General features: G+C 37.5%; 1 protein-coding gene across 4 annotated transcripts in view; it reads right to left on the bottom strand.

The window, feature by feature from the left end:
• The window catches only part of smash (smallish), a 72,548-nt gene that overhangs the window by 9,103 nt on the left and 42,191 nt on the right, over positions 1-21,254 (bottom strand). For 3 of the 4 annotated variants that reach the window (XM_018522038.1, XM_018522039.1, XM_018522037.1), the window contains exons 2-6: positions 6,290-6,441; positions 5,737-5,925; positions 4,994-5,281; positions 2,888-4,423; positions 1,384-2,304 (exon numbers count right to left, since the gene is read on the bottom strand). In XM_018522038.1, coding sequence (XP_018377540.1) covers positions 1,384-2,304; positions 2,888-4,423; positions 4,994-5,281; positions 5,737-5,925; positions 6,290-6,340 — 2,985 coding nt within the window. In that variant the 5' untranslated portion in view covers positions 6,341-6,441. The remainder of the gene's footprint in view (positions 1-1,383; positions 2,305-2,887; positions 4,424-4,993; positions 5,282-5,736; positions 5,926-6,289; positions 6,442-21,254) is intronic. The other variant, XM_018522040.1, reaches the window with a different exon arrangement.

A 21,254-nucleotide genomic window follows, 5' to 3' on the forward strand; every position in this document is an offset into this window, starting at 1 on the left:
TTAATAATTCGTCAAAATTTATCATCGTAAATGAATCAATTGATTTGTTGAATTTCGATGAATTTGATATATTACAATTTACAGGTGCAAATTCTTTCAATCAATCCGAGACTGATTTTTCTTTGATAATAACTATGTGATAAACTGTAAAATTAAAAAAACCAAGATAAAGCTTTACTATTCCGTGCGATAAGACTCACGTATAAATGCAAGAGAAAATAATACGACATAGCAGGTTTTGTTTGCCAATGTATCTTATATTTCATCGTTGTTCCTTCTTTCTCGGTCGACCGCTTATAATCCATGACAATTAATCATAATCGCGCGTCAAGTGTCGGCGAGTGCTTTCAAAATTTACTCGGAGCATCGCAAGTGAAGTTAATTAAAGTGTTACTTGGAGAACGCCCCGCGATATCGCCGATATTCTAATCGACGTGCTCGACTTAATGCACGATCGTAATTAAGATGAGGAGCGATTGAACGTGTTATCACAATGGTTTATTCCCGCTTACGGTCGATATCGGCGGTCAATTTTAATCGACCGTTCCGTTCGCAGCTTTCGCTGTAATCGCGGAGGAGATAAAGTTAAACTGCCGATTAAAGTCAATTAATGCCGAGATCGGCCGTTACGTTTTTCCTTAAACGGCGTATTTGATAGCGCTCAGGCTGCCTGCTGTTACGGTCGCAGACATAATACCGCAATTGTAAACTCTATTACAAGTCGTTGCGCCGTTATTATTATAACGCGTAGCAGTAGTTTCACGGTAGAGTTTCTGCATAACCCGATCTAAGTCTACATATCGTATAACCGGAGATTATCTTATATTCGCACCTGCGTCGCGCCTATTTACATGACTAGCGGCATACGTAGCCTAAGTTTACGTAACTTCGCGCTTAATGAGCGTAGAGACGATAGCGATTCGTTAAGGCTAAATTCCTTAAAATAAAATCTCTCCTTCGGAGGAGCCCTCGTGTCTCGAAGAGCTGGGAGCGGAACTCTCGAACCGGGTGACTTCTACGAAAAAGTGTAAACGTTAAGCGAAGAAGAACCGCACAACTGTTCAGCTAACGTGGAACGTATATCTTCGACCTGTTCGATCCGTTGGCTGATAAACAACGTAGTTTGTACGCGGATAAAGTCGAAACGATGACGGAGTTGCTCCTGGAACCCTCGTTCTCTCAGCGTTTCACACCCTCGACACACCCTCGCATTCCTCGCGCCCGACGAGACGGTGGCTCTACGTACAAGATCTAGTATGGTTTGTCTAGAGGCTGATAAAAAGAGGAGGACACTGCGCGGTTGTTATTGTCAGATCAGAAAAGATGGTCCTCGCGTCTTTAGGAATTTTTCGAGGCGTTGCCGGTTTGCTGATCGCTTCTAACCTCGGCGACGGGGGTTGTCCGCTTGTCCACCGTGTTGACGCGATTCACTGTGATGAACGGCGTCACCGGGGGCGTCATGGGTGCCTTGCCCTGAGGTACCACCACCTTCTCGCACACCTCCACCACGGTGCGACGTCGTTCCGCAGGTAATAGCGCATCGTCGTGGCGTCGCGCACTCGTTGCGGGTAATCTCGACGAAGGTGAAAGTTCCGCTGAACTCGTTTGTGGGGACACAGGCGAGGAGATTTCGACGGTCGTCGTTTCGGTCGACGTTCTCCGAATCGAACAGGGAGATTGACTCGTCGAGGGTTTGTTATTCGCGTTGTGCACCTTCGAGGGCGAAGATTTAGGAACGAACGAGGTCAAGACAGAGTCGGGACTCGTTGGCGAAGACTTAGCGGTTTTGCGAGGGAGAGGGGTGGGAATCTTGGACGTGGTGCGGCAGGACGCGGGTTTGGAAACCGGACTGGCCTCAGGAGAGAGACTAGTCGGGACCGTCGTCGCTCTGACGGAGGGAAAGGATAATTGGTATGTCTCCGCGATGGGGATGGTTTCTAAACACGGCTGAGGTTGAGGAAGATTGGAGAGATGTTCCTTGGGCGGGTTCTGTCGCTTTGCCTGGCCAATGAATTTCGGTCTCGCTTGCTCGATGGAGATTTTCAGACTGGCCGATACTATGGACTCGTTGGGACTTATTTCAGAATCTGTCTTGAACTCGGTCGTGTCTTTGCTGAACGCTCGTAGTTTCGAAAGGCTTTCGGGGATTGTCGTTTCTCGCGGAGATATTTTGGGACTCGGATGGGTGATTGCGCGAGGCACAGAAATATGCGAACGAAGTGTATTAGAATTAGTAACGGCCTCTACGCGCGCCTGCGACTGTGATTTGTTAGTCGATAGTTCCCCAGAAGTATCAGCAGTATCCTACAGAATCAGAGAGTTACCCGATATGTAGTTGTCCGAAAGCCATAACCAAAAAGAAAAAAAGGAATTTGTGTAAAGGAAATAGTAAAATAGAAACAGTGCTCATTATCTGATTTTTCAGGTGTGAATAGGCGTCAGAAAAAATATAACTAATAATGAAATTGTTTTTTCTTGAATATGGGCGTTAGTTTAAAGTTTTCTAATTTAAATTACTTATGCCCATTTCCAACAATGTAGATTAATTTTAATCTCGGTTTAACTTACGTAAGAGTAAGTTGAACATAGATTAAAGTTAATCTATGTTGATGGAAAACGGGCATAAGGCCCGTTTCTACCAATGTAGATTAACTTTAATCTCAGTTCAACTTACTCTTTATCTTTTTCTAATTCTCGGAACTGAAAAAAGATGAAGAGTTAGTTAAACCGAGATTAAAATTAAACTATATTGGTAGAAACGGGTCTTAGAGATCTAAAATGAAAATCACCGTGAAGATATGAATAATTATTTTTTATCGAATGGAACTTTATCAAAATTTATATAATAAAAATACGATATCTTAAAAATTTCAATATTTTTTCTTACCTTGTTCACTGCTACTGCCTCCCGGTGGCTGGTGAACTGTGAGCGAGTAGTCGCGGTGTCATTCGGTGCTTCCACTATCGTACCCGATGCTAATGCGTCCTCCTGGATGACGGACATAGTCTTAATCCTCTCTTCGACTTCTCTTCGTTCGACGATCGTGCCACTGGTGTGTTGCACAATTTCCTCATCGATCGGCTCATCCGCCTGGCTGACCGAGCAACTTACGTCTGCGGTGTGAATACCCGAATCCTCGCGGTCCGTGTCATTCAGGAGTTCCGCGGACGACGATGAGGCGGGATATTGACGTCCATAATCGAGCTCTTCGAGGCTTTGCACACGCTCGAACGTGTCTGGGCCGCTGGACGCGTCTGCGTCTAGGGAGTCCAGACTTCTGTGGAAGACGGCTCGTGGTACGCGATATTCCGAGTCGGGCGACGAACTCCTTTCGCTGGGTGTCGATGTGTCGACTCTATTCTCCTGATCACGGAAACATAGCGGATGCTTGCCGACGTGTGCAGGTCCTCGTTTCTCCATCGCGTCTTTGCTTCTGGCTACATCCAGTGCGCTAAGACGATCCTTTATTGTCCTGGCGGTGAACTCACCATTGTGCGAACGCGACTCATTCGTCGTGGTCGGCACCGAAGACTCGTCGCTGCTACTGTACTTCTCCAAGGTGGACAGTCTTTCCCTGACAGGCCTCACCGTTTCCAGATCTTCCGTGCTAAGCTTGCGGTGAACGGAACTCTTGCTCTCACGTTCCGAAGCTTGTTTTTCCAAATGAGTGAGCCTCTCTCGGATAGAGCTCATGTCGCCGGACAATCGATTGAGGGTCTTGTTAGTGGCTTTGTCACCGTTCTCCGTCTCGTACTTCTGTCGCTCGAGACTCGATAGTCTCTCTTTGATAGATTTTGTGCCGGTGAAATCACCGGATAACCTATTGTTTGCCTTGCTGTCGCTGCTCTTCTGCGACGCCTTCTCGAACACCTCACGTCGCTTCAATATATCCACCTTCACCAGTGACAGCGGGGACTTACTACTGTCGTCATTCAAGTTTGTTTTTGAACCGTTCAGCGACGATTTTGCCGTGTCTAACTTGGAGTCGATTCCAGTCAAGGATCTTCGCGGTATGTTTTGCGACACTCTCGACACGTAACCACGAATGGCACCTTCATACGTATATTCTTCCGGTTCGGGTGAACTCGTTGTCGCGGTAGTACCGGAATCGTACTCCTGATTGTGATTCAGGTTGCCATGAAAACCACCACCAAACATTTTTCTCGCGGTAGACGTCGTTGTTACCGGTACGGTCGTTGTTGCCGTCGTTGTCATCGGTGTTATTGTCGATTCTATTGCCGTACTAGTATCCGCTGATGTCGTTGCCGTTGCTACTGATGCGATCGTTGCTGTTACTGATGTAGTCGCGATTGTTGCCGCCGTCGTCGTCAATGTTGCGATGCTTGACGTCGTGGATGAGGCCACATCGATGGTGTTATCGACATCCGAATGACTCTTCTCGATCTCGCTATCCCTGTCGCTCTACAATTTGAAAAACAAACATAATGTTATCGAACAATGGCTATTTTCGTAAGGATATCTGTAAAATTTTTTACAGTAAAAAAAAGATACGCTTTAATATTTAACTATTATTTTCTTCTTGTCGATTTAATATAGAAATAATTATTGATTGCGCGACGAATAGCTTGGGACTAAATAAATGTTTGCAAGTAACACATAATGTAAACAAATATAAGAATAGAGCGGTCATGGCCATACGATTAATACGGTTTGATGAGATCATTGCAGGGTGGAGGTAAGAGTTTTGAATTCACAAACCGATAATTCTTGCACGGATTCGTAATAAAAAAGATAAAATAAAATGCAAATTAAAATTTTGTGATTAACGACTGATTCTCATTAATTTGCCTTTAAAAAAATGTAAAAAAAGATATATTTTTTATACATAAATTAATAATTAAAAACAAATTTTCTTGTTATAGAATTTATGTCAATAGATTTAATCAGAATCGGAATTAATGTTCTTTTCAATAAAAGCGAGTCGACGCGACGCAAGGCGTACATTACGCACATGTTTGAATAAATGCGTACCAAAACACTATGTGTGTCGTCATGCGTATCGCCGCTGACCGAGCTCTTGCCGCTGCTCGTACCGATCCCGAGGTCGCTGAGATCGTTCGCATCCTCATCGTTGTACATAGCCAAGCTGATGCTCAGCTTACGACCCCTGTTACCGCGCTCCTCCATCATCTCCGAGAAGGTTTTGTTCTTACGACGCAGACGGTCGTGTTCCTCCAATTCGAGTTTCTTCACTTCCACCACTCGCTCGATTATGTGTTCCTGCCGCTTCCTCCGACTACTCTTCCAATTATCCAAATTCTGCGAATGGAATGTCATCTTTCATTACTAAGAAAACCGTATTGTAATAACTTTTATGTAAAAACTTTTAAGTAAAATACATAATGATCTATAAAATATTTAATTAATTTTAATGAGAAATTTGACGTTTGTAAATTTTGATGATACTTAATTTGATTATTAATGACTTTAAACTTAATAAAATATATGGTATATTAAATAATTAAGTAAGATGTTAATTGACTTTAATATTTTATCTCAATTAAAATAGATTTATAAAAAAAATAGAGCAAACTTCAACAATTTTTTTTACACATGAACATTTTTTCATCTAAGATATGAATTTAAATTTTTATAACTGGTGAATTATAGAATTAAAGTCAAAATTATTGAATGTAAGTACTCGTATAAGTTGTCGAACCTGTAATACTTCTTTTTTTTTTTATTAATAAGATGATGACTTTGAAGTTACTCACTGATTGCCAGTCCTCGGGATCATCGCGGACTTCCTGTTTGATTTTCTTCACCTCTTGGACTTTTTGTAATTGCTCCTGCGCCGTTCGATACAGTGAACATGGTCCGACTTTGACGAATTGTAAAGGATTAGTCGCTTGCTTGGGAGGTGTTTTCAAAGTCGTTTTCAATTTCGGCGGTTCATGTGTTAGCTGTAAAAAGAGAGAAGACCATATGTAATATATTTCTTCTCATGTATTTTATACATCATCAAACAACTTTGAAAATTCACAAAACAAAACGTAAATAAAGATGATAATCCTAATCAAACATTTAGGGATTAAAATGGAATGATTTGTAGTTTTCTGAATAAACAAGCATTTCAAAATGTCGCAGATTTGAATTTAAAAAATAAAAAAATCTGTTTTGAAACCGTAGATTACCTATCTTTTTTTAGGAAATTATATATCTGTTTAACTTATTCTTATCATTTATCTGTATATTATTTTTAATGTTTGTTTTGAATTAGAATCACTTTTGAGGAAAAAAAAGAAACAATTTACAACAAGTACTAACCACCCTTTCGTTTCGCCGCTCGGATGCGGCGGTTTGCGACGAAGCAGGCATCCTTTGAGTTCTCCTGCTTCTCTCGCTTTTTTGAGATACTCCTCCTCTTCAATGATGAATGACACCTGTTCGCACGACTTGGTCCATCCTATGTCCTCTTCCTACAAGGAAAAAACAAGCAATAAAGATTAATAGAAAGTTTTGAAATTAATGCGATCGGATAATAATATATGTATAATGAAGGTTACCGCACTCGATCATCTTATATCAACAAAATACAAGGTCTGTTCGCGTTACTTGTACTTTTTACGTTTAGTATCTTCAGTTTCTTTTTGTTCAACACTCAAACATATATTTATCTTATTTTAGGTGCAAAAAATTTTTAGAAATTTTAAGCAACACGCGAACAGACCTATAATTATATTATACCTCTAAAATTTCGAATAGAATAGAAAAGAATCGTCGATACATTTTGTGGTAATGTTGATAATATTCTTTTACTGAAATAACTCGATAGTATAAATAATTCTTCTTTGTATTCAATAAAATAAAAAAAATGGATATCTATATAACAATGCGAATGATCTATCACAGATATATTTTGCCTTAGTTAGACTTTCATTTATAGCAGATGTTCGCCTTGAATCCTTGAGAATGTTTATCGCCTTGCGAACAAATATTATCGTATCCGGTTTATGTTCACGCGTCATATCCGTTGCACATACGTGTTATTTTCGAATACGCTCCATTCGAAAATACGTATCACCTTCTTCTCGCAGTAGAAATTTTTACAAACTTCGCAATATAAAGAGATAAATTCTTAAAATTTTCTCAGAAGTTTCTAAGATATTTCATTCTCTAAACTCTTTAGAGTAGAATCTAATTCTAAAAAGTGATAATTAAACCAGTTTGAAAAAAAGAGCCCATTTTTAAGATAAGATTCTACTCTTTAGAGTTACGATTGCACTCCAAAGATTTTAGAAAGCAGAATATAATTCTATTATTCTCTCTTTCTTAACCAATTTTAAACATAACTACATAGATTTTTTTTCATAAATACATAGAGAGAATTTTTTCTTAGAATTTACTCTGAAAATATGACAGTCGTGGGACAACATTGTATTTCAAAGAATTTTAATGTAAATCTCTCTCATTCATTAATAAAACTACAATAAAGTATAAAATAAGTTTAATCAATTTTACTGAAGTGCATGGTAAAAATCTGTAAAATATTGTACCACTATCTGTAAAGTATTGTACCACTATCATTTCAGAGTAAATTTTAAATGAAAACTCTCTCCGTGTAACAATGCATTCTAAAACATTTTAAGAAGGCGCTTTGTCAGCGTCTTCAGTCTCAATTTTTAAAGGAACACTCTCAAGATGCTCTGAAGCGATTCAAATCGCATTTTTCCCGACAACCTCGCGGATGTCCTACGGTACACCACATCGAGATGCATTCGCTGATATGCTGCCGCTTGTTCGCCACGACGTAGCATGTCGCGCCGGGATCGTAGACTTCGATACATCCGATTGCATTGCGCACAAGTCGATAGAATCCCTGTGACACCTATGACACGTGCGGCATCGCGATTATTTCAATGGTATGGTAGGCAATCGTGCCTACCGGTGTGTATCAAACCGCGCGCTTCGCGAAGACGAGCAACACGACGAGCAGCAACGCTTTCAGATCAGTCCGTTGCAGATCGCTAGCGTGAACTTCACTGAGAGCAAACGGAGCAAATAGCCCTTTCAAAGTAGTTCTGGAGCGAACGGCATGGAATGCAGTCTTCGAAGAAGGAAATCAACGCAAAAGAACAAAACCAAAAAAAAAAAAAAACAAAGAAAAGATCGCGAGGAAGTCAAGGCTGGATATTTCTGTCGTTGCTTGGCTCGTGCGCGGAGGCGCGTAACAGACTATGTTTTCCAGCGGTCTTATTTATCCATTATTTTCCAGCGGTCTTATTTATCTATTATTTTTTTAGTTTATCCAAGATATGAGATAAACTACAATCGATCCGTTTATTTTTGCTTGCTGAACTTTGGACATGATTTTTTTACTAATGCTCGCGCTTTCGTGTAAAATTTACTGAAGAATCGATGGAGTGAATGGAGCATGAACGCCTTCGGCGCTCACGTGAAGAATATTAGGGCATTAAGCGGCATGTCGTGACGATAATCTTGTTCAATGCGTTTTTTTCAATCGTTATAGAAACAAGAGTTTCATAAGATTGTATAAATAGTTCTTCTTTTTCTTTTTCTTTCAATAATATACGATAAAAGAAACAATTGTGTCTGCGACATTTAAATTAATATGGCGTCTACATAATAATATGTAAGAGTACTTTGTAAAGAGTTAATCAAATATATAAAAACTGTGGAAAAAAAATCGTTACAATAAAGATCATTTGCGAACAAAATAATTTATCAAAAACATCGCTTCAAAATAGCCTTCATTGTTAAAAAAAATTTTATATAAGGCTACTTTAAGCCGAAGAGATTGGACTTAAAGTAGCCTCTTTTAGAAAAAAATCAATTTTTCCAGAATAGTTCGGTTTAAAATCGCTATTGTTGTTTAGGAAGATCGGTTTAATGAGAAAAACTTTTGATCATATCAATCAGAATTTCAATTAACGTAACTTCTCTTTTTCCAGTGTATATATATATATATATATATATAATATACATACACCTGAAAAAATATGGGCCACTAAACCGATACAGTGGTCCATATATTTTAGGATGGATATATAATATCATTGGGGCATAATTTACAATGCATGTCGTTGTATCCCGGTGCAGCGGCGGACCGCAATTGCAGTCGCATACGTTCTGAAAATATCGCGGCCCGCTATTTCGTGCACGCAACTGCGTCTAAAAAGCCGCCTGGATCGTACGACAAATCCGCCAGTACGCCGAAATAATCTCGTATTTTTCAAGCCTTACGAGCGCTTGTTATCCTTTTATGCAAATGTATTTCGTTCTGTCGTCTCGACGGAACGCGAAATTTCGTTTCTTTTTATTCCTGCAAACTAACTACATACATTTACATGTAAAACGTATAAAACTGTATACTGTCTAAATTTTGTGGAGTGGAATCTTATTTTAAAAAATGAAAATTAAGCTTAATCCTGAAGAAGTGACTCAGTTTTTAATATTCAAGAGTGAGATTTTATTCTGCCAAATGAGATTTCGAACTGCAATTAGAAACTGCGTACTATTGCATTGTTTTTCTTTTCTGTGCCTTTTGCATCTTGCAAATAAGCCAATAACAATCGAATCATTTCAATTAACTGCTATGCTCTGAAGAATCAAGACTGAACAAATTTATTCTTTTTATTTATTCGTTGTTGACTGACAGTTGTGAATTATTTCTCATCGTACCATATTATTATTATCATTATTGAAATAACACGCTCCCTGGAGAAATATAATGTTTGTTATAAATATGATAAATCTTAATAACGATAATTACGATAAATATAGCGCATTTGAAATAAAAAAATGTAGCACTTAATATTTTTGAGGACAATATTTTTCAGAAAATAAATTAATGTAGGATACAAAGCTCCGTTCTTGAGGTTTTATTATACTTTGATATAAACTAAAATATTTTTTATTTACGATATTACGACAGAGAATCAAACTCAATCTGAATACATTTCCACAAAGTTTCGCTCATTGCCAGGATAACAGATGATCTTTGTTGCATAATCCAAGTACTGTCATCAGTTGTTGATATCTGTGTCAAGACACAAATGTATACAACTCGGAAAAGACGATTGAAGCGACTGACGTTAAAATGATACGTGACTAAATATTTCCATATCAGAGATCAAGAATAATCGACCGTTTCAAAGCGAGTTTCGCCGCCACCGCCACTCGTAGCGAGCATTGAACTAGACACGCGCTTATCGTGAAGCGTCGCGACGCTTCCGTCTGTAACTTTTTATTCTTTTCTCCAGACGCGACAGGCCCTCGCGTGAAGAGCCACCGTAACATTTTATGGTGCATAAAATGAATTCTTTATGCCATCGAGCCCCATTGGTCGCCTTCGGTCTTTTATTAAACTATGTCAGGGTGTTTTACGGTCATCGAGCACTCTGGTCATCATAAACCATAAGTGCCAAGCTCGCGCTGCCGCCTTTATAGACCGTCCAATTCATCTACGGTTGGTCGACGTTGATCCCGGCCGTATTATAGAACTGCTTTCTACGCTACTTTTTATTAGCCATGCTTGTATGATGTCAAGCATCTTCAATATTGACGCGCGTGCCATAAATTACACACGCCGTGTCATAAATGACTACATAAAAAAATAAAGCGGTCGGAAAAAAGAAATAAAATAAAATACGAGTATGCAAAAATGTCTTGTTTTATCAGCTGAATGCAGCGTAAAAATGTACGACAGATTAAATGCGACACCGGCAAAATAATTCGAAGCCTACATAGATCTTTTCAAAAATCGTTTTATATTTTTGTAACCATTGAATAAAGAACACAGGGAAGTATCATATCACGACATTGCTAGTTTTGCGTTGAGTTAATTTTATAACTTATAATGACGACACACCGGAAATACATACGAACGGAGGTATATATTATTATACATATATGAAATAGGTATTTTTTGGTTGTAGAAAAGCATGTATGTCCAATTGTCCATTTCTACCAATGTAGATTAACCTTCTAGAAACGAGCAATAGACAGCAATTGATTATTTTAGTTTATTTTCAAAAGAAGAAATAGTAGAGAAGTGCTAATCTGTTCAACGAGATGCATCATAAAACTTGGTTTAATTTATAGGTAAAGAGTATCGATTTGATTAATTTTTATTACGTCACATCTGTCATACTGAAAGCGAAATACATTTTCGCTTTATACGCTGTCCAGGTATTCTTTATTCAATAATTGTATATAACGAGCGCGGGAATTTTCGTATTTCGTAAATTGGTTTATTCCAATAGCCATCGAAAGAAAAAAGTAATTTCCGCGAGTAAGTTGCAAGAGTTAAGGTATTTTTTCATTGCCTTATTTATCGTTTATTTTTAGCAATAAAAACACCGTATTGTCATCACTAAATTGTCAGTTACGTGACCTGTTTAAAAATAACTGATAAGCGATGCATGGAAAAATACATGTATTTACGAGTCTCTCGCTTTTTCGATATAAAAAAATCTGGTAATAGCTAAAAATATTACCTAAGTAAAGTAATTACAATAAAATATTAATATAATCAAAAATCTAAATATTTAGTAAATATTACCAAACAGTTAATTATATTACGTTTGGAATAATATTTACTAAAGTTTTAGAAAAGTAAAATTATTTTATAAAATTTCTAAAATTATATATTGGTAGGGTTGCCACAGAAAATGAACTTTAAAATTCCCTGACTTTTCCAGGTTTTCCAGATAAAAATGGGAAATTTCTATGACCAATATAAAACATTATACAATATGTAAAAAATTATTTAACATTTAGAATTAAGGATTGTAAGAAAGCTAGCTATTATTAAAAACGCAAAAGAAGCTTAGTAACATAATAAAATTTTGGGGGCAAATTCAAGTCAACAAAAAATAAATTGGTTTTGGAAAAAAAAATGCAGTTATATGACGAAAAAGGGCGGTTAAATAAAATTATTAAATAAAATATAAATTTTACTTATTTTTTAAAAATCGTTGAAAGTGCACGAGCTTTGAATATATTTGACTATAAACGTCAGATAAATATTTAAAAAATTATAAAAATTATTTAGGAGCCCGAGCGTGGCGTAGAAGGTAGCGCACGAGACTGCTATGTTAGAGATCCCGGGCATAGCTCCTCTTCGGTGGTCCGGCAAATCATCAAGAGTATCTACTGCCAAGAGAACCTCTCAAAAACTGCCGTTCGAAACCGGCGTTAAAATTGTAGATCCCGTATGTCTCTGTGTACAACCTGCGTGCGCACCGCAGGCATAAGTGCGAGAGATTATCGGATAAAGACGTTATAAACCGAATTATACATATAAAAATTATTTGGAATAGGAACAGTTTAGGGGAATTGTGAGCAAAGTTCACAAAATTCTCTTTTATATTTTCCCGATTTTTCTCGATTTTCCATGACCAATTTCAATTTTTTTTTCCCCGGTTTTCCAGGTCTGTAGCAACCCTGATTGGTTATATATTAACTGAATATTTGATGAGAATTATTTCATTCAATATTTGGAAGCTATTATCAGATTTTTCCTTTTCAGTACACTACCGAGGTAAAATAGTAAGATGCGAGTGTTGGGGTATCCTTGATGCGCCATAACGAAAAGAGAAGTAAGGAGGCTGGGATTTATAACGTGCTTATGTAAGCGACGCGGTTAGATCGAGCTAGACGTCGCGCAAATCCACGACGAAATATACGCGGAGGAAAGCAACCTTCGCAAATGCGAAGGCAGCTCTTCGCGGCGTAGAGCTTGGGCCGGTTTTCGCTGTCGGTCCAGACGTGGATGCGGGCCCGTACATACGATCGGTACGCACGCATAGGCACGTTTCTTGGGCCCGATCGCGTGATCGTGAGTACCCTCTTCTACGAGTGTGTATCGGGTACGTGTGTATCCAGAAATACGTCGAAGGTGCGCGTATCTGTGCGCTTGTACCAGGTATCTTGCGATTATTTATCAAGAATTTTCTAATACCGGTGACGTTTCACGTGTTACTTTGGCTACCATTCGCGAACAAGATGTGAAAAATGAGTTGTAAAAAGACAAGTCTGGATGAGAGACATCACCATAATTTTGATCAATAAAATAAAAAATTACTTTAAAAACAAAAAATATACACTGAGAAACCTACTTAGTTGAATCAATTAATTTCTTGTTTGGATATGAGCAAACAAATCCATGGTTGATGCAATAAAATAATTTAGTTGAAACCAAACATTTAGTTATTGTAAACAACTTTATCAGATGTCAGTGTTTATCAGAAACAAGTAAAATGTTACAATAATTAAATGTTTGGCTTCAACTAAATTATTTTATTGCATCAACCATGGATTTGTTTGCTCATATCTAAACAAGAAATTAATTAATTCAATTAAATGGGTTTCTCAATGTACAATTCAGTGATATGAACAGAAATCATAAACGAACATTTAAATCATGTTTATACGGTGTGACGCGCGTGCAACACTTTTACATCTGCCTAAAAGAACGAGACATTAATATTTGAGATTTCTAATAAAAGTCGAATTCCTATCTTTCTTCCAGTAAAAGAAGTTTTGAGATTTATCGCAATCGCGATACCCCCAGCTCAAGGCCGGTCAGACCGTAATGAAGAATTGTCCCGTCGCTTTTTTTTAAGTAATAAACAACGACGAAGATACACGCACGCGGAGGAGCACCTTGTACGTCGAGGAGATACGCACGTGTGTTGTCCGAGCCGTACAAAACTGGCCACTTCGCGTGCGTCGATCGTGGTGTAGGATGTTGCACGTATGTGTACGTTTGTTTGTCCGTGGAGAGCGGTGGCTAGGTCACGGTCAGGGCGATGCCCTCATCTTCCCTTGGAGAGAAAGAGAGGTGGCCGGCGCACCGCTGAGAGATGCTCTAAAGCTGCATCTCGTGGGCCACGCGACCGGCGACGAATCGCGCGTGCGATTTACGATTCTCCTCTTTTCCCTCCTCGATATCGTGCGTGCTTTATATCGCGATCGGATTCACTGAGAACTCAATTAGAGCGCGAGGGATAAATCTTCGCGATCGCGATGGTCCAGCGGAGGTAGCTCGCTATTAAGTGCGGATTCAGACAATCTTCATCGTTAGTATATGATGGAAGACAAGAGACAAGTGTGATTTTTGTGCACTGAAAGAAAAGATTGGTTGCTGCAACGAATTAGATGGTTAAATATGGCGTAGCATTTTTAATTGGCTGTAGCAACCAATTTTTGGTTGTGTTAGCCAATCGAAATCTTATATTGACATTGCGGATAGGCTAATACAACGAACAATTGGCTGCAGCATCCAAAAATTGGCTGTTGCAACCAATTAAAAATGCTATGCCATATTTAACCATCTAATTTACTGCAGCAGCCAATCTTTTCTTTCAGTGTGGAGAAACAAGATTTCGATAGCACTACCATTGGTATATCCGCAAAATCGTCAACTCTGAAATTACTTCTTCAACTTGATTCACGAGTTATTTATAAATCTGAAAATTTATTCGTTTCCATTAATTTCGCGGAATACACAGACACTCGTTATTCTTTTTCGAAACTGAATAAGCTGAAAAGCCTTCATGGTGCACTCTTACATAATCAAGTTTGTACGTTACAACATATAATGATAGAAAGCAAGTAGTATCGCTCGTTAAAATCGAATATGAATCGCCGTTTTGAAATTTTGTACATTATTTCACGTGATTTTAGAAGCTTCCTTTATCACGTTGTAAAAATTACCCCGCAAAGTTAATATCCTACTTACTGCACCAAGATGTTTTCTCGTAAATAAGTGTGAACGAAAGAAGAGAAAAGAGGAAAAACTTGTATACATTGTTTACAGTGCTTCGTGAGTGCCGTTATATGTAGCACATACATCGTAGCAGAAACTGATCGCTAAAGGAGCTAATCACGAGCAAGAGGAAGTAGGAGAGAAAAAGAACAGAGACGCAAATGAAAGCATGATCTTCGGTGTCATCGCCGTCGTTCGTATCGGGAGACGAAGTTTATCACTTGCGAGCTGCATCGCGTCTCGGTGTGCAATAAACATCCGCTGTATAAATATGCATAGCGCAGCAACGAGGCGCTATCTCGTCGGACGGAGGTCGTTTCCATGTCGTCTGAATTCTCGAGGCGCGTGATACGCGCCGCGACGTTGCATTCATTGGATGCACTTGAACCAGGAAATTGTCTGCATCCTTGGCGCGCGACTGGCAATAAATAGACCCCAGCCACTGGTATGCCTAAAGATTAATCGCATCGCAACGTCGGAGGAAAATCGCGAGATCCCGAACCGCGAAGTTTGGATCCAGAATGCGAGAATTGACGCAATTACGCCTTGGTCTTTTTCGTAAAAAAAAAAAAAAAAAAGGAATATGCGCCTCTTTTTTCACGAAGAAATGCGAAGCACTTCAAACTCGACCTCAAGTTTAATATAAATGTTCAAGGGAGTCTATTTTGCTCGTGAACGAAACGCATGTGTACAAGAATCAGTGATGCATAAAATTAGAGAGAAAAGAGAAGTAAGATTAACCTAACTAATTAGATTCATAAATCAATAAAACCTTTATTTATCTCTCTATATCCATCCTATTATCTATCCATTAAACTAACCGGTTTTAGCGTGAATACGGAGTTGAATTTTCCTTACTGAAATTGCTTGTTTTATTTAGGCATACACTGAGAAAAATGTCCGTTCAAAAAATAACAAACAGATATTTCCGACTGATTTTGATCAGATTTATAAGACTATCCGATCAAATTTTAGGACTATCCGATCAAAATCAATCGGAAATATCTGTTTGTTACTTTTTGAACGGATAAAGTCCGGAAATTTTTCTCAGTGTAATCTTACAAAAAATTTGACTTTTTGATATACTTTTAAGAATTCTTAAAATTTTTTTCCTGATACTTTTTTTTAGCACTTTGCGTATAAAATTGGAAGTTTTTTGTTGTCTTTCTGGAATACATCTGGGATACCATTAGAGAACAACAAAGGGGAGGACACTTTCTTACGGTAAATCTTACATCGGTTCGTGCTTCGATTCGTTCCGCTCTAGTTTCTACAGCACGGTGAAAATTCATTTCCACTCCTACTTACCGGTAAACTTTCGTGACATATTACTATGCGACAATGTTGTCAGACAGGAACGTATACTTTCAGAAAATGAACATTACCATTATAATTATATCTATCAGATACTTGCCACCTTTTATTGCAAGATATTCATTTATATTCATAGCAAAAACTTCATTTAAAATTCTAATAATAATAACTCAATTGCTTGTTATGTTCATATATTCTTATCTAAAAAAAAAAGTATGCGCACTTTATATTTAAAAAAATTAGATTAAAAATCAAAATTTTACATCCTTAAAAATATCTTTAGTGGTTTGAAATAATGTTTTTAAGAAAAAATGCTATAATTTCCACTCTTTCCGGATAAATTATTTAATTTTTCGAGACTCTTATGCTCATTCAATTTTATGTTCATTTTCGTACAGAGTTCTTAAATTTATTTCTGGTTTATCCCAATCTTGTGATTGAAGTCTGATAAATATAATCAGTGATAAGTATAAAAGAATTAAATCATGATAATTTTTCATGAGTTTGGTCGCTGACTCTTCGCGCTCCAAGGTAAAATCAATGGTGTCGCGCAATGAGCGTAATTGAATTACGCTGCAGCCTTACAACGTTCCGACACGTGATGCATATGGACGTGCGGTCGCGTACAGGAAAAAAAAAAGAATTCCAACGGCCTACATTCGACGTTACGTCATGCATCCGTTCTTCGTGCACAATAGTTGATGCTGAAATTGCTTGGTTTAATTATGGTTTATCCAGCTTACGGAGGCGATTATATCGTCTCTGTCCGATCGGCCGTGATTAGCATCTGGTGGCACGCTATAGAAATCGCTCACTAGTCTGATCCTCGAACATTTTCTAACGATAGTCCTTTCTCGGTAACAAAAATTAAACCGATGCGGAATAAATTTGCACGTAAAATTAAATTTAAAAAACGATCTATATTTCAAAGCTAATTAATAATTAAAAATTGTAAAATGTTTCGCACTTATGTCGTTATTTTAGTTAAATAATTGTATATGTAGTATTTATAAATTATATCATTAATATAATTATCATCTTTAATTTTAATTCAGAGTTTATCTTGTAATTTTTTTTGACGCGTAAATAATTGCTTTCTTCCTATTCTTTAAGATTGAAAATTGTATACTAAGACAAATAAATAATTAGGAAACACTTGCGACTGACACTTGACTAAAGGTTAAATTACTTACGAAATGCATAATTGTCGCTATAAGAGAAAGAGAAAGTATATTGCATGAAAACCGGGAATGCAGATCTTATGAATTACGAAAGAGCGATTTTCTAAAACAAATGTACATACGTTTGTACGTAAAAATTGTCTCGTGCGTTTGCATATTCCGGTTGTTATCCTTGAAGTTGCTCAGAAAGGTTCCTTTCGAATCGAAAGAACGACAAAACTAACTCGGAAATATAATTACACAGTCAGTTTAATATTAATTTGTATATCTATTTTCTCATTTACGGTAGTAATCATATATTGGCAATTAACTTTGGAATAATTAGCTTTTATAAACATGCTAGATTCATCATAGTTAAAGGTATAATTTAACTGCGACTAATAATTAATAATCGACAAGTCTACTATCAATCATATAAGAGCGAGTCATCCATCTCTTCCGCTTTATTTCACCGCGTTGTTTGCATTAAAATATTATCCAATTTGCTTCTTTTATATCTCTTCTTTTTCCTCATTCTTTTCTCATTAGATAATCTTCAGACAAACTTTGTAACACCTCTCTGATAAATCTTAATTAAGTTTCTCGAGTAATCGTCCATTTGTTTCGTCTTAATCGCCACGTTCTGTTTTGATCTTTCGGTTCCCAAGCGGAGCAAGCCGTTCATTCCAAAAATGATCTTTTCAGAATAATTCTCTCAGAAGATTTTAATAATTTTTGTAGATTTGTGTAAATAACAATTTTATACGTAAAAATAAATATTAATAACTGTATATTTACCCATTGATTTATTTACTATATTTCAATATATATTTAGCATCATAAACATGCTATTATACAAAAAATTTTTTGGGCTCGTCTTATTTGAAAATTTGTGTTTGGGAAATCAGTGTGGGAGTCGAAAGGTTAATTCCTTATTCTAAAGCCGCGCGATCCAAAGCTAATTTCTTCTTGCATATTTCGGAATCCCGGCGACGCTCCTGTTGAACAAGATCGCCATACTCCGAGTTTATTTTTACCCTTACTAACTCACAGGGCAACAGGAATATGAATGAAAGGAAGCGATAGGCAAGCTGCCAAAACGTGAGCTATTAATATAACGATACAGGGGACGGAGAAGCCGGAGCGCGGTTTGATCGCGAGACGCCACGCCATGCTCGGATTCTCAAAACTTGCGCTCGCGATTCGATCGATTGGGCACGTCTCGATGTCGGGAGAATATACAGTCGACAGTTCAAGGTTCAGCACGTATATGAAAAATTACACGACACGATAACGACATATGGCGCGCACGTGCGAGCTCTGTTTCTCTTCACAAGCAGTAGTGGCGTGTTTCCCTGCAGCGTGCATTACCCTAGACCGAAATACGAGCAAGACCATGGAACATCAACCCTCGGTTGGCGATATATTTTTGGAATTAGTATCGCTAGCTCTCCTGTCCCTCAGATCCTGCGCATCAGACTGTTTCAGACGGCGAGAAAATCGTAAAGATCCCCGATATTTAATTCCTGGAGCATACAGCATCTGTCAACGCACTGAGAGAAATGATTTTGTTATAGGAACAAATCAAGGAAAAACAAATATAATATTTGTTTAAAAAACGATTGATTAATTACTATTACAAATTAATTATTTCTCATTCGTCAATGTAATAAATAATCAATAGTATCGCTTGCAAATAAGAGGCTCCTATACATATATATGAAGTCATAGACGGTCGCAGGGTTTCAAATCGTAACAAACAATGAGCGATTCTAGTCGAGTATTCTCCCTATATTTGACTGTGATTGATCAGTTTCCTACGACTCAAGACTCCACGATCATCTATGATTTCTATACTGAAAGAAAAGATTAGCTGCTGCAGCAAATTAGATGGTAAAATATGGCATAGCATTTTTAATTGGTTGCAACAGCCAATTTTTGGTCGGTGTGAAGTTAGCACCCCATTTTTAAAAAAATCGATATTTTATACACAGTTCCGTTTGCACCCACAATAGTTCTACAGTTCCTACCAAGTTTTAACAATAGTTCTGCTGATTTAGCTAAAAAAAAATTTTATAAATGGGGTGCCAACTTCGCGTGGCACCCCAAGTATCGCAAAAATTAATTTTTATCACGAAATTCTAAAGTTCTCGAAGAGTTCTACAGTTCCTGATAGGTTTCAGCGACAGTTCCGGCCTCTAAGTATTTTTAAACAATTTTTTAAAGTGAGAGCCAGCACCCCACCGCAAGAGTAAAGTACCACGTAACAGTCAGTTCCTGCCGACTTTTTGCTATTTTCTTACAGTTCTACGATAGTTCTAACGCTTTCTGTAGATTTTGCAAAAGTCAGCGAGAACTGACCGTTACGCGGTACTTTACTCTTGCGGTGGAGTGCTGGCTCTCACTTAAAAAAATTGTTTAAAAATACTTAGAGGTCAGAACTGTCGCTGAAACCTATCAGGAACTGTAGAACTCTTCGAGAACTTTAGAATTTCGTGATAAAAATTAACTTTTGCGATACTTGGGGTGCCACGCGAAGTTGGCACCCCATTTATAAAAAATTTTTTTTTTAGCTAAATCAGCGTCTTAGTCTATCCAAAAGATAGGTTAGATTCTATATAGTTTGCTTCTGTTACTAGTAATTGGTTGGGGTATAGTAGACTAGCAACAATCACAACAAACCAAATTTGTTGTCGCATATTTACTGGTCCCTTGTTAAAGGTACTGATGGGTTGTTAAATTAACAAAATCCTTTCTCTCAGTGTGGCTACGTTCAGCAGAAAAGGCAGCTTTGCAACTATTATAAAATTCTTTAATATGATTGATCTTGCCCATAGTTTCTCTTAGATCTAAATGTATAAATCAATCATATTCAAGAATTTTACAACAGTTGCAAAACTGCTTTTACTGCTGAATGCAGCCAATGTTTCGAATTCTCGCAAGCTCGATGATTAATATTGCATATCGAATAACTTGAGATTCATTTCATGTCACGTATAAGTTTATCAGACGATATTCTCATAAGAGAATATTTTGAAGACGTTGACTGGTTGAAAGAGAAAAAACTTGTAGTTACACGTATACGTGATAAAACTTGAAAATAATATAAACGTATTAATTATTATTTCTAATAATAATTTACCCCCCCCCCTCCCCCCCGGAATCAAAAGGCATGAAACACGCGAATGCACGCATCTATCGCTCCTATATCACGCTCGTTCGAAATAAACTATGCAAGTATATCGTAAATTTATCTGGTTTACCTTGATAAAGTAATGTGGATGAGATATGTGAGCCTCGGTGAACGCGACGCACGGATGGAAATACAATGTCAGAGAGACATTTGGTACACGCAATCGTAGAGGCATCGTTCATTATGCATGCTCGGAGAAGTTCGCGTGTAAGATAACTGCTAAATCTACCGTCGGAACAAGATGAACTTTATTTTCATTCGAGATATTTCTATCGCGAGAAATCGCATTTATACGATTTATATTGACAGTTTACACTGCATCACACAAACTAACTTATGAAATGGATGCTTAAGTCCTGAAATCAAATCAAATTTGATTATTTTCCTTACATTCGATTGCGATTAGCCAATACGTACGGCTTAAAGCTTACTACACACTCTAAAAAATATTCATGTGAATTTAATACAATGCGATGTTTATATAATTAAATGGACGCTTGAATCCTGCAACATAATAGGTGTAGTAAGTCTTAAGCTGTAAAAAATCAATCGATCATACTCATCATTTTCCTCACATTTGACTGTGATTGACTAATATCGTACGGCTTAAAGCTTACTACACACTCTAAAAAATATTAGTGTGGATTTAACTTAATGCAGTGTTTAACTATACAACTTTTACTGTGTTGGCGTTAATATTACCACCATCATGGTGTGGATTTAAAATTCATGATGTTAAATCTACTTCATATTAGTATTATTAATACCAACACAGTGAGAATTATACAGACACATGTTAAATCCATACGATATTTTTTAGAGTGCATCTAT

This window comes from Trachymyrmex cornetzi, unplaced genomic scaffold, assembly GCF_001594075.2.
Source record: "Trachymyrmex cornetzi isolate Tcor2-1 unplaced genomic scaffold, Tcor1.1 scaffold127, whole genome shotgun sequence".
In the NCBI taxonomy this organism is placed as follows: domain Eukaryota; kingdom Metazoa; phylum Arthropoda; class Insecta; order Hymenoptera; family Formicidae; genus Trachymyrmex; species Trachymyrmex cornetzi.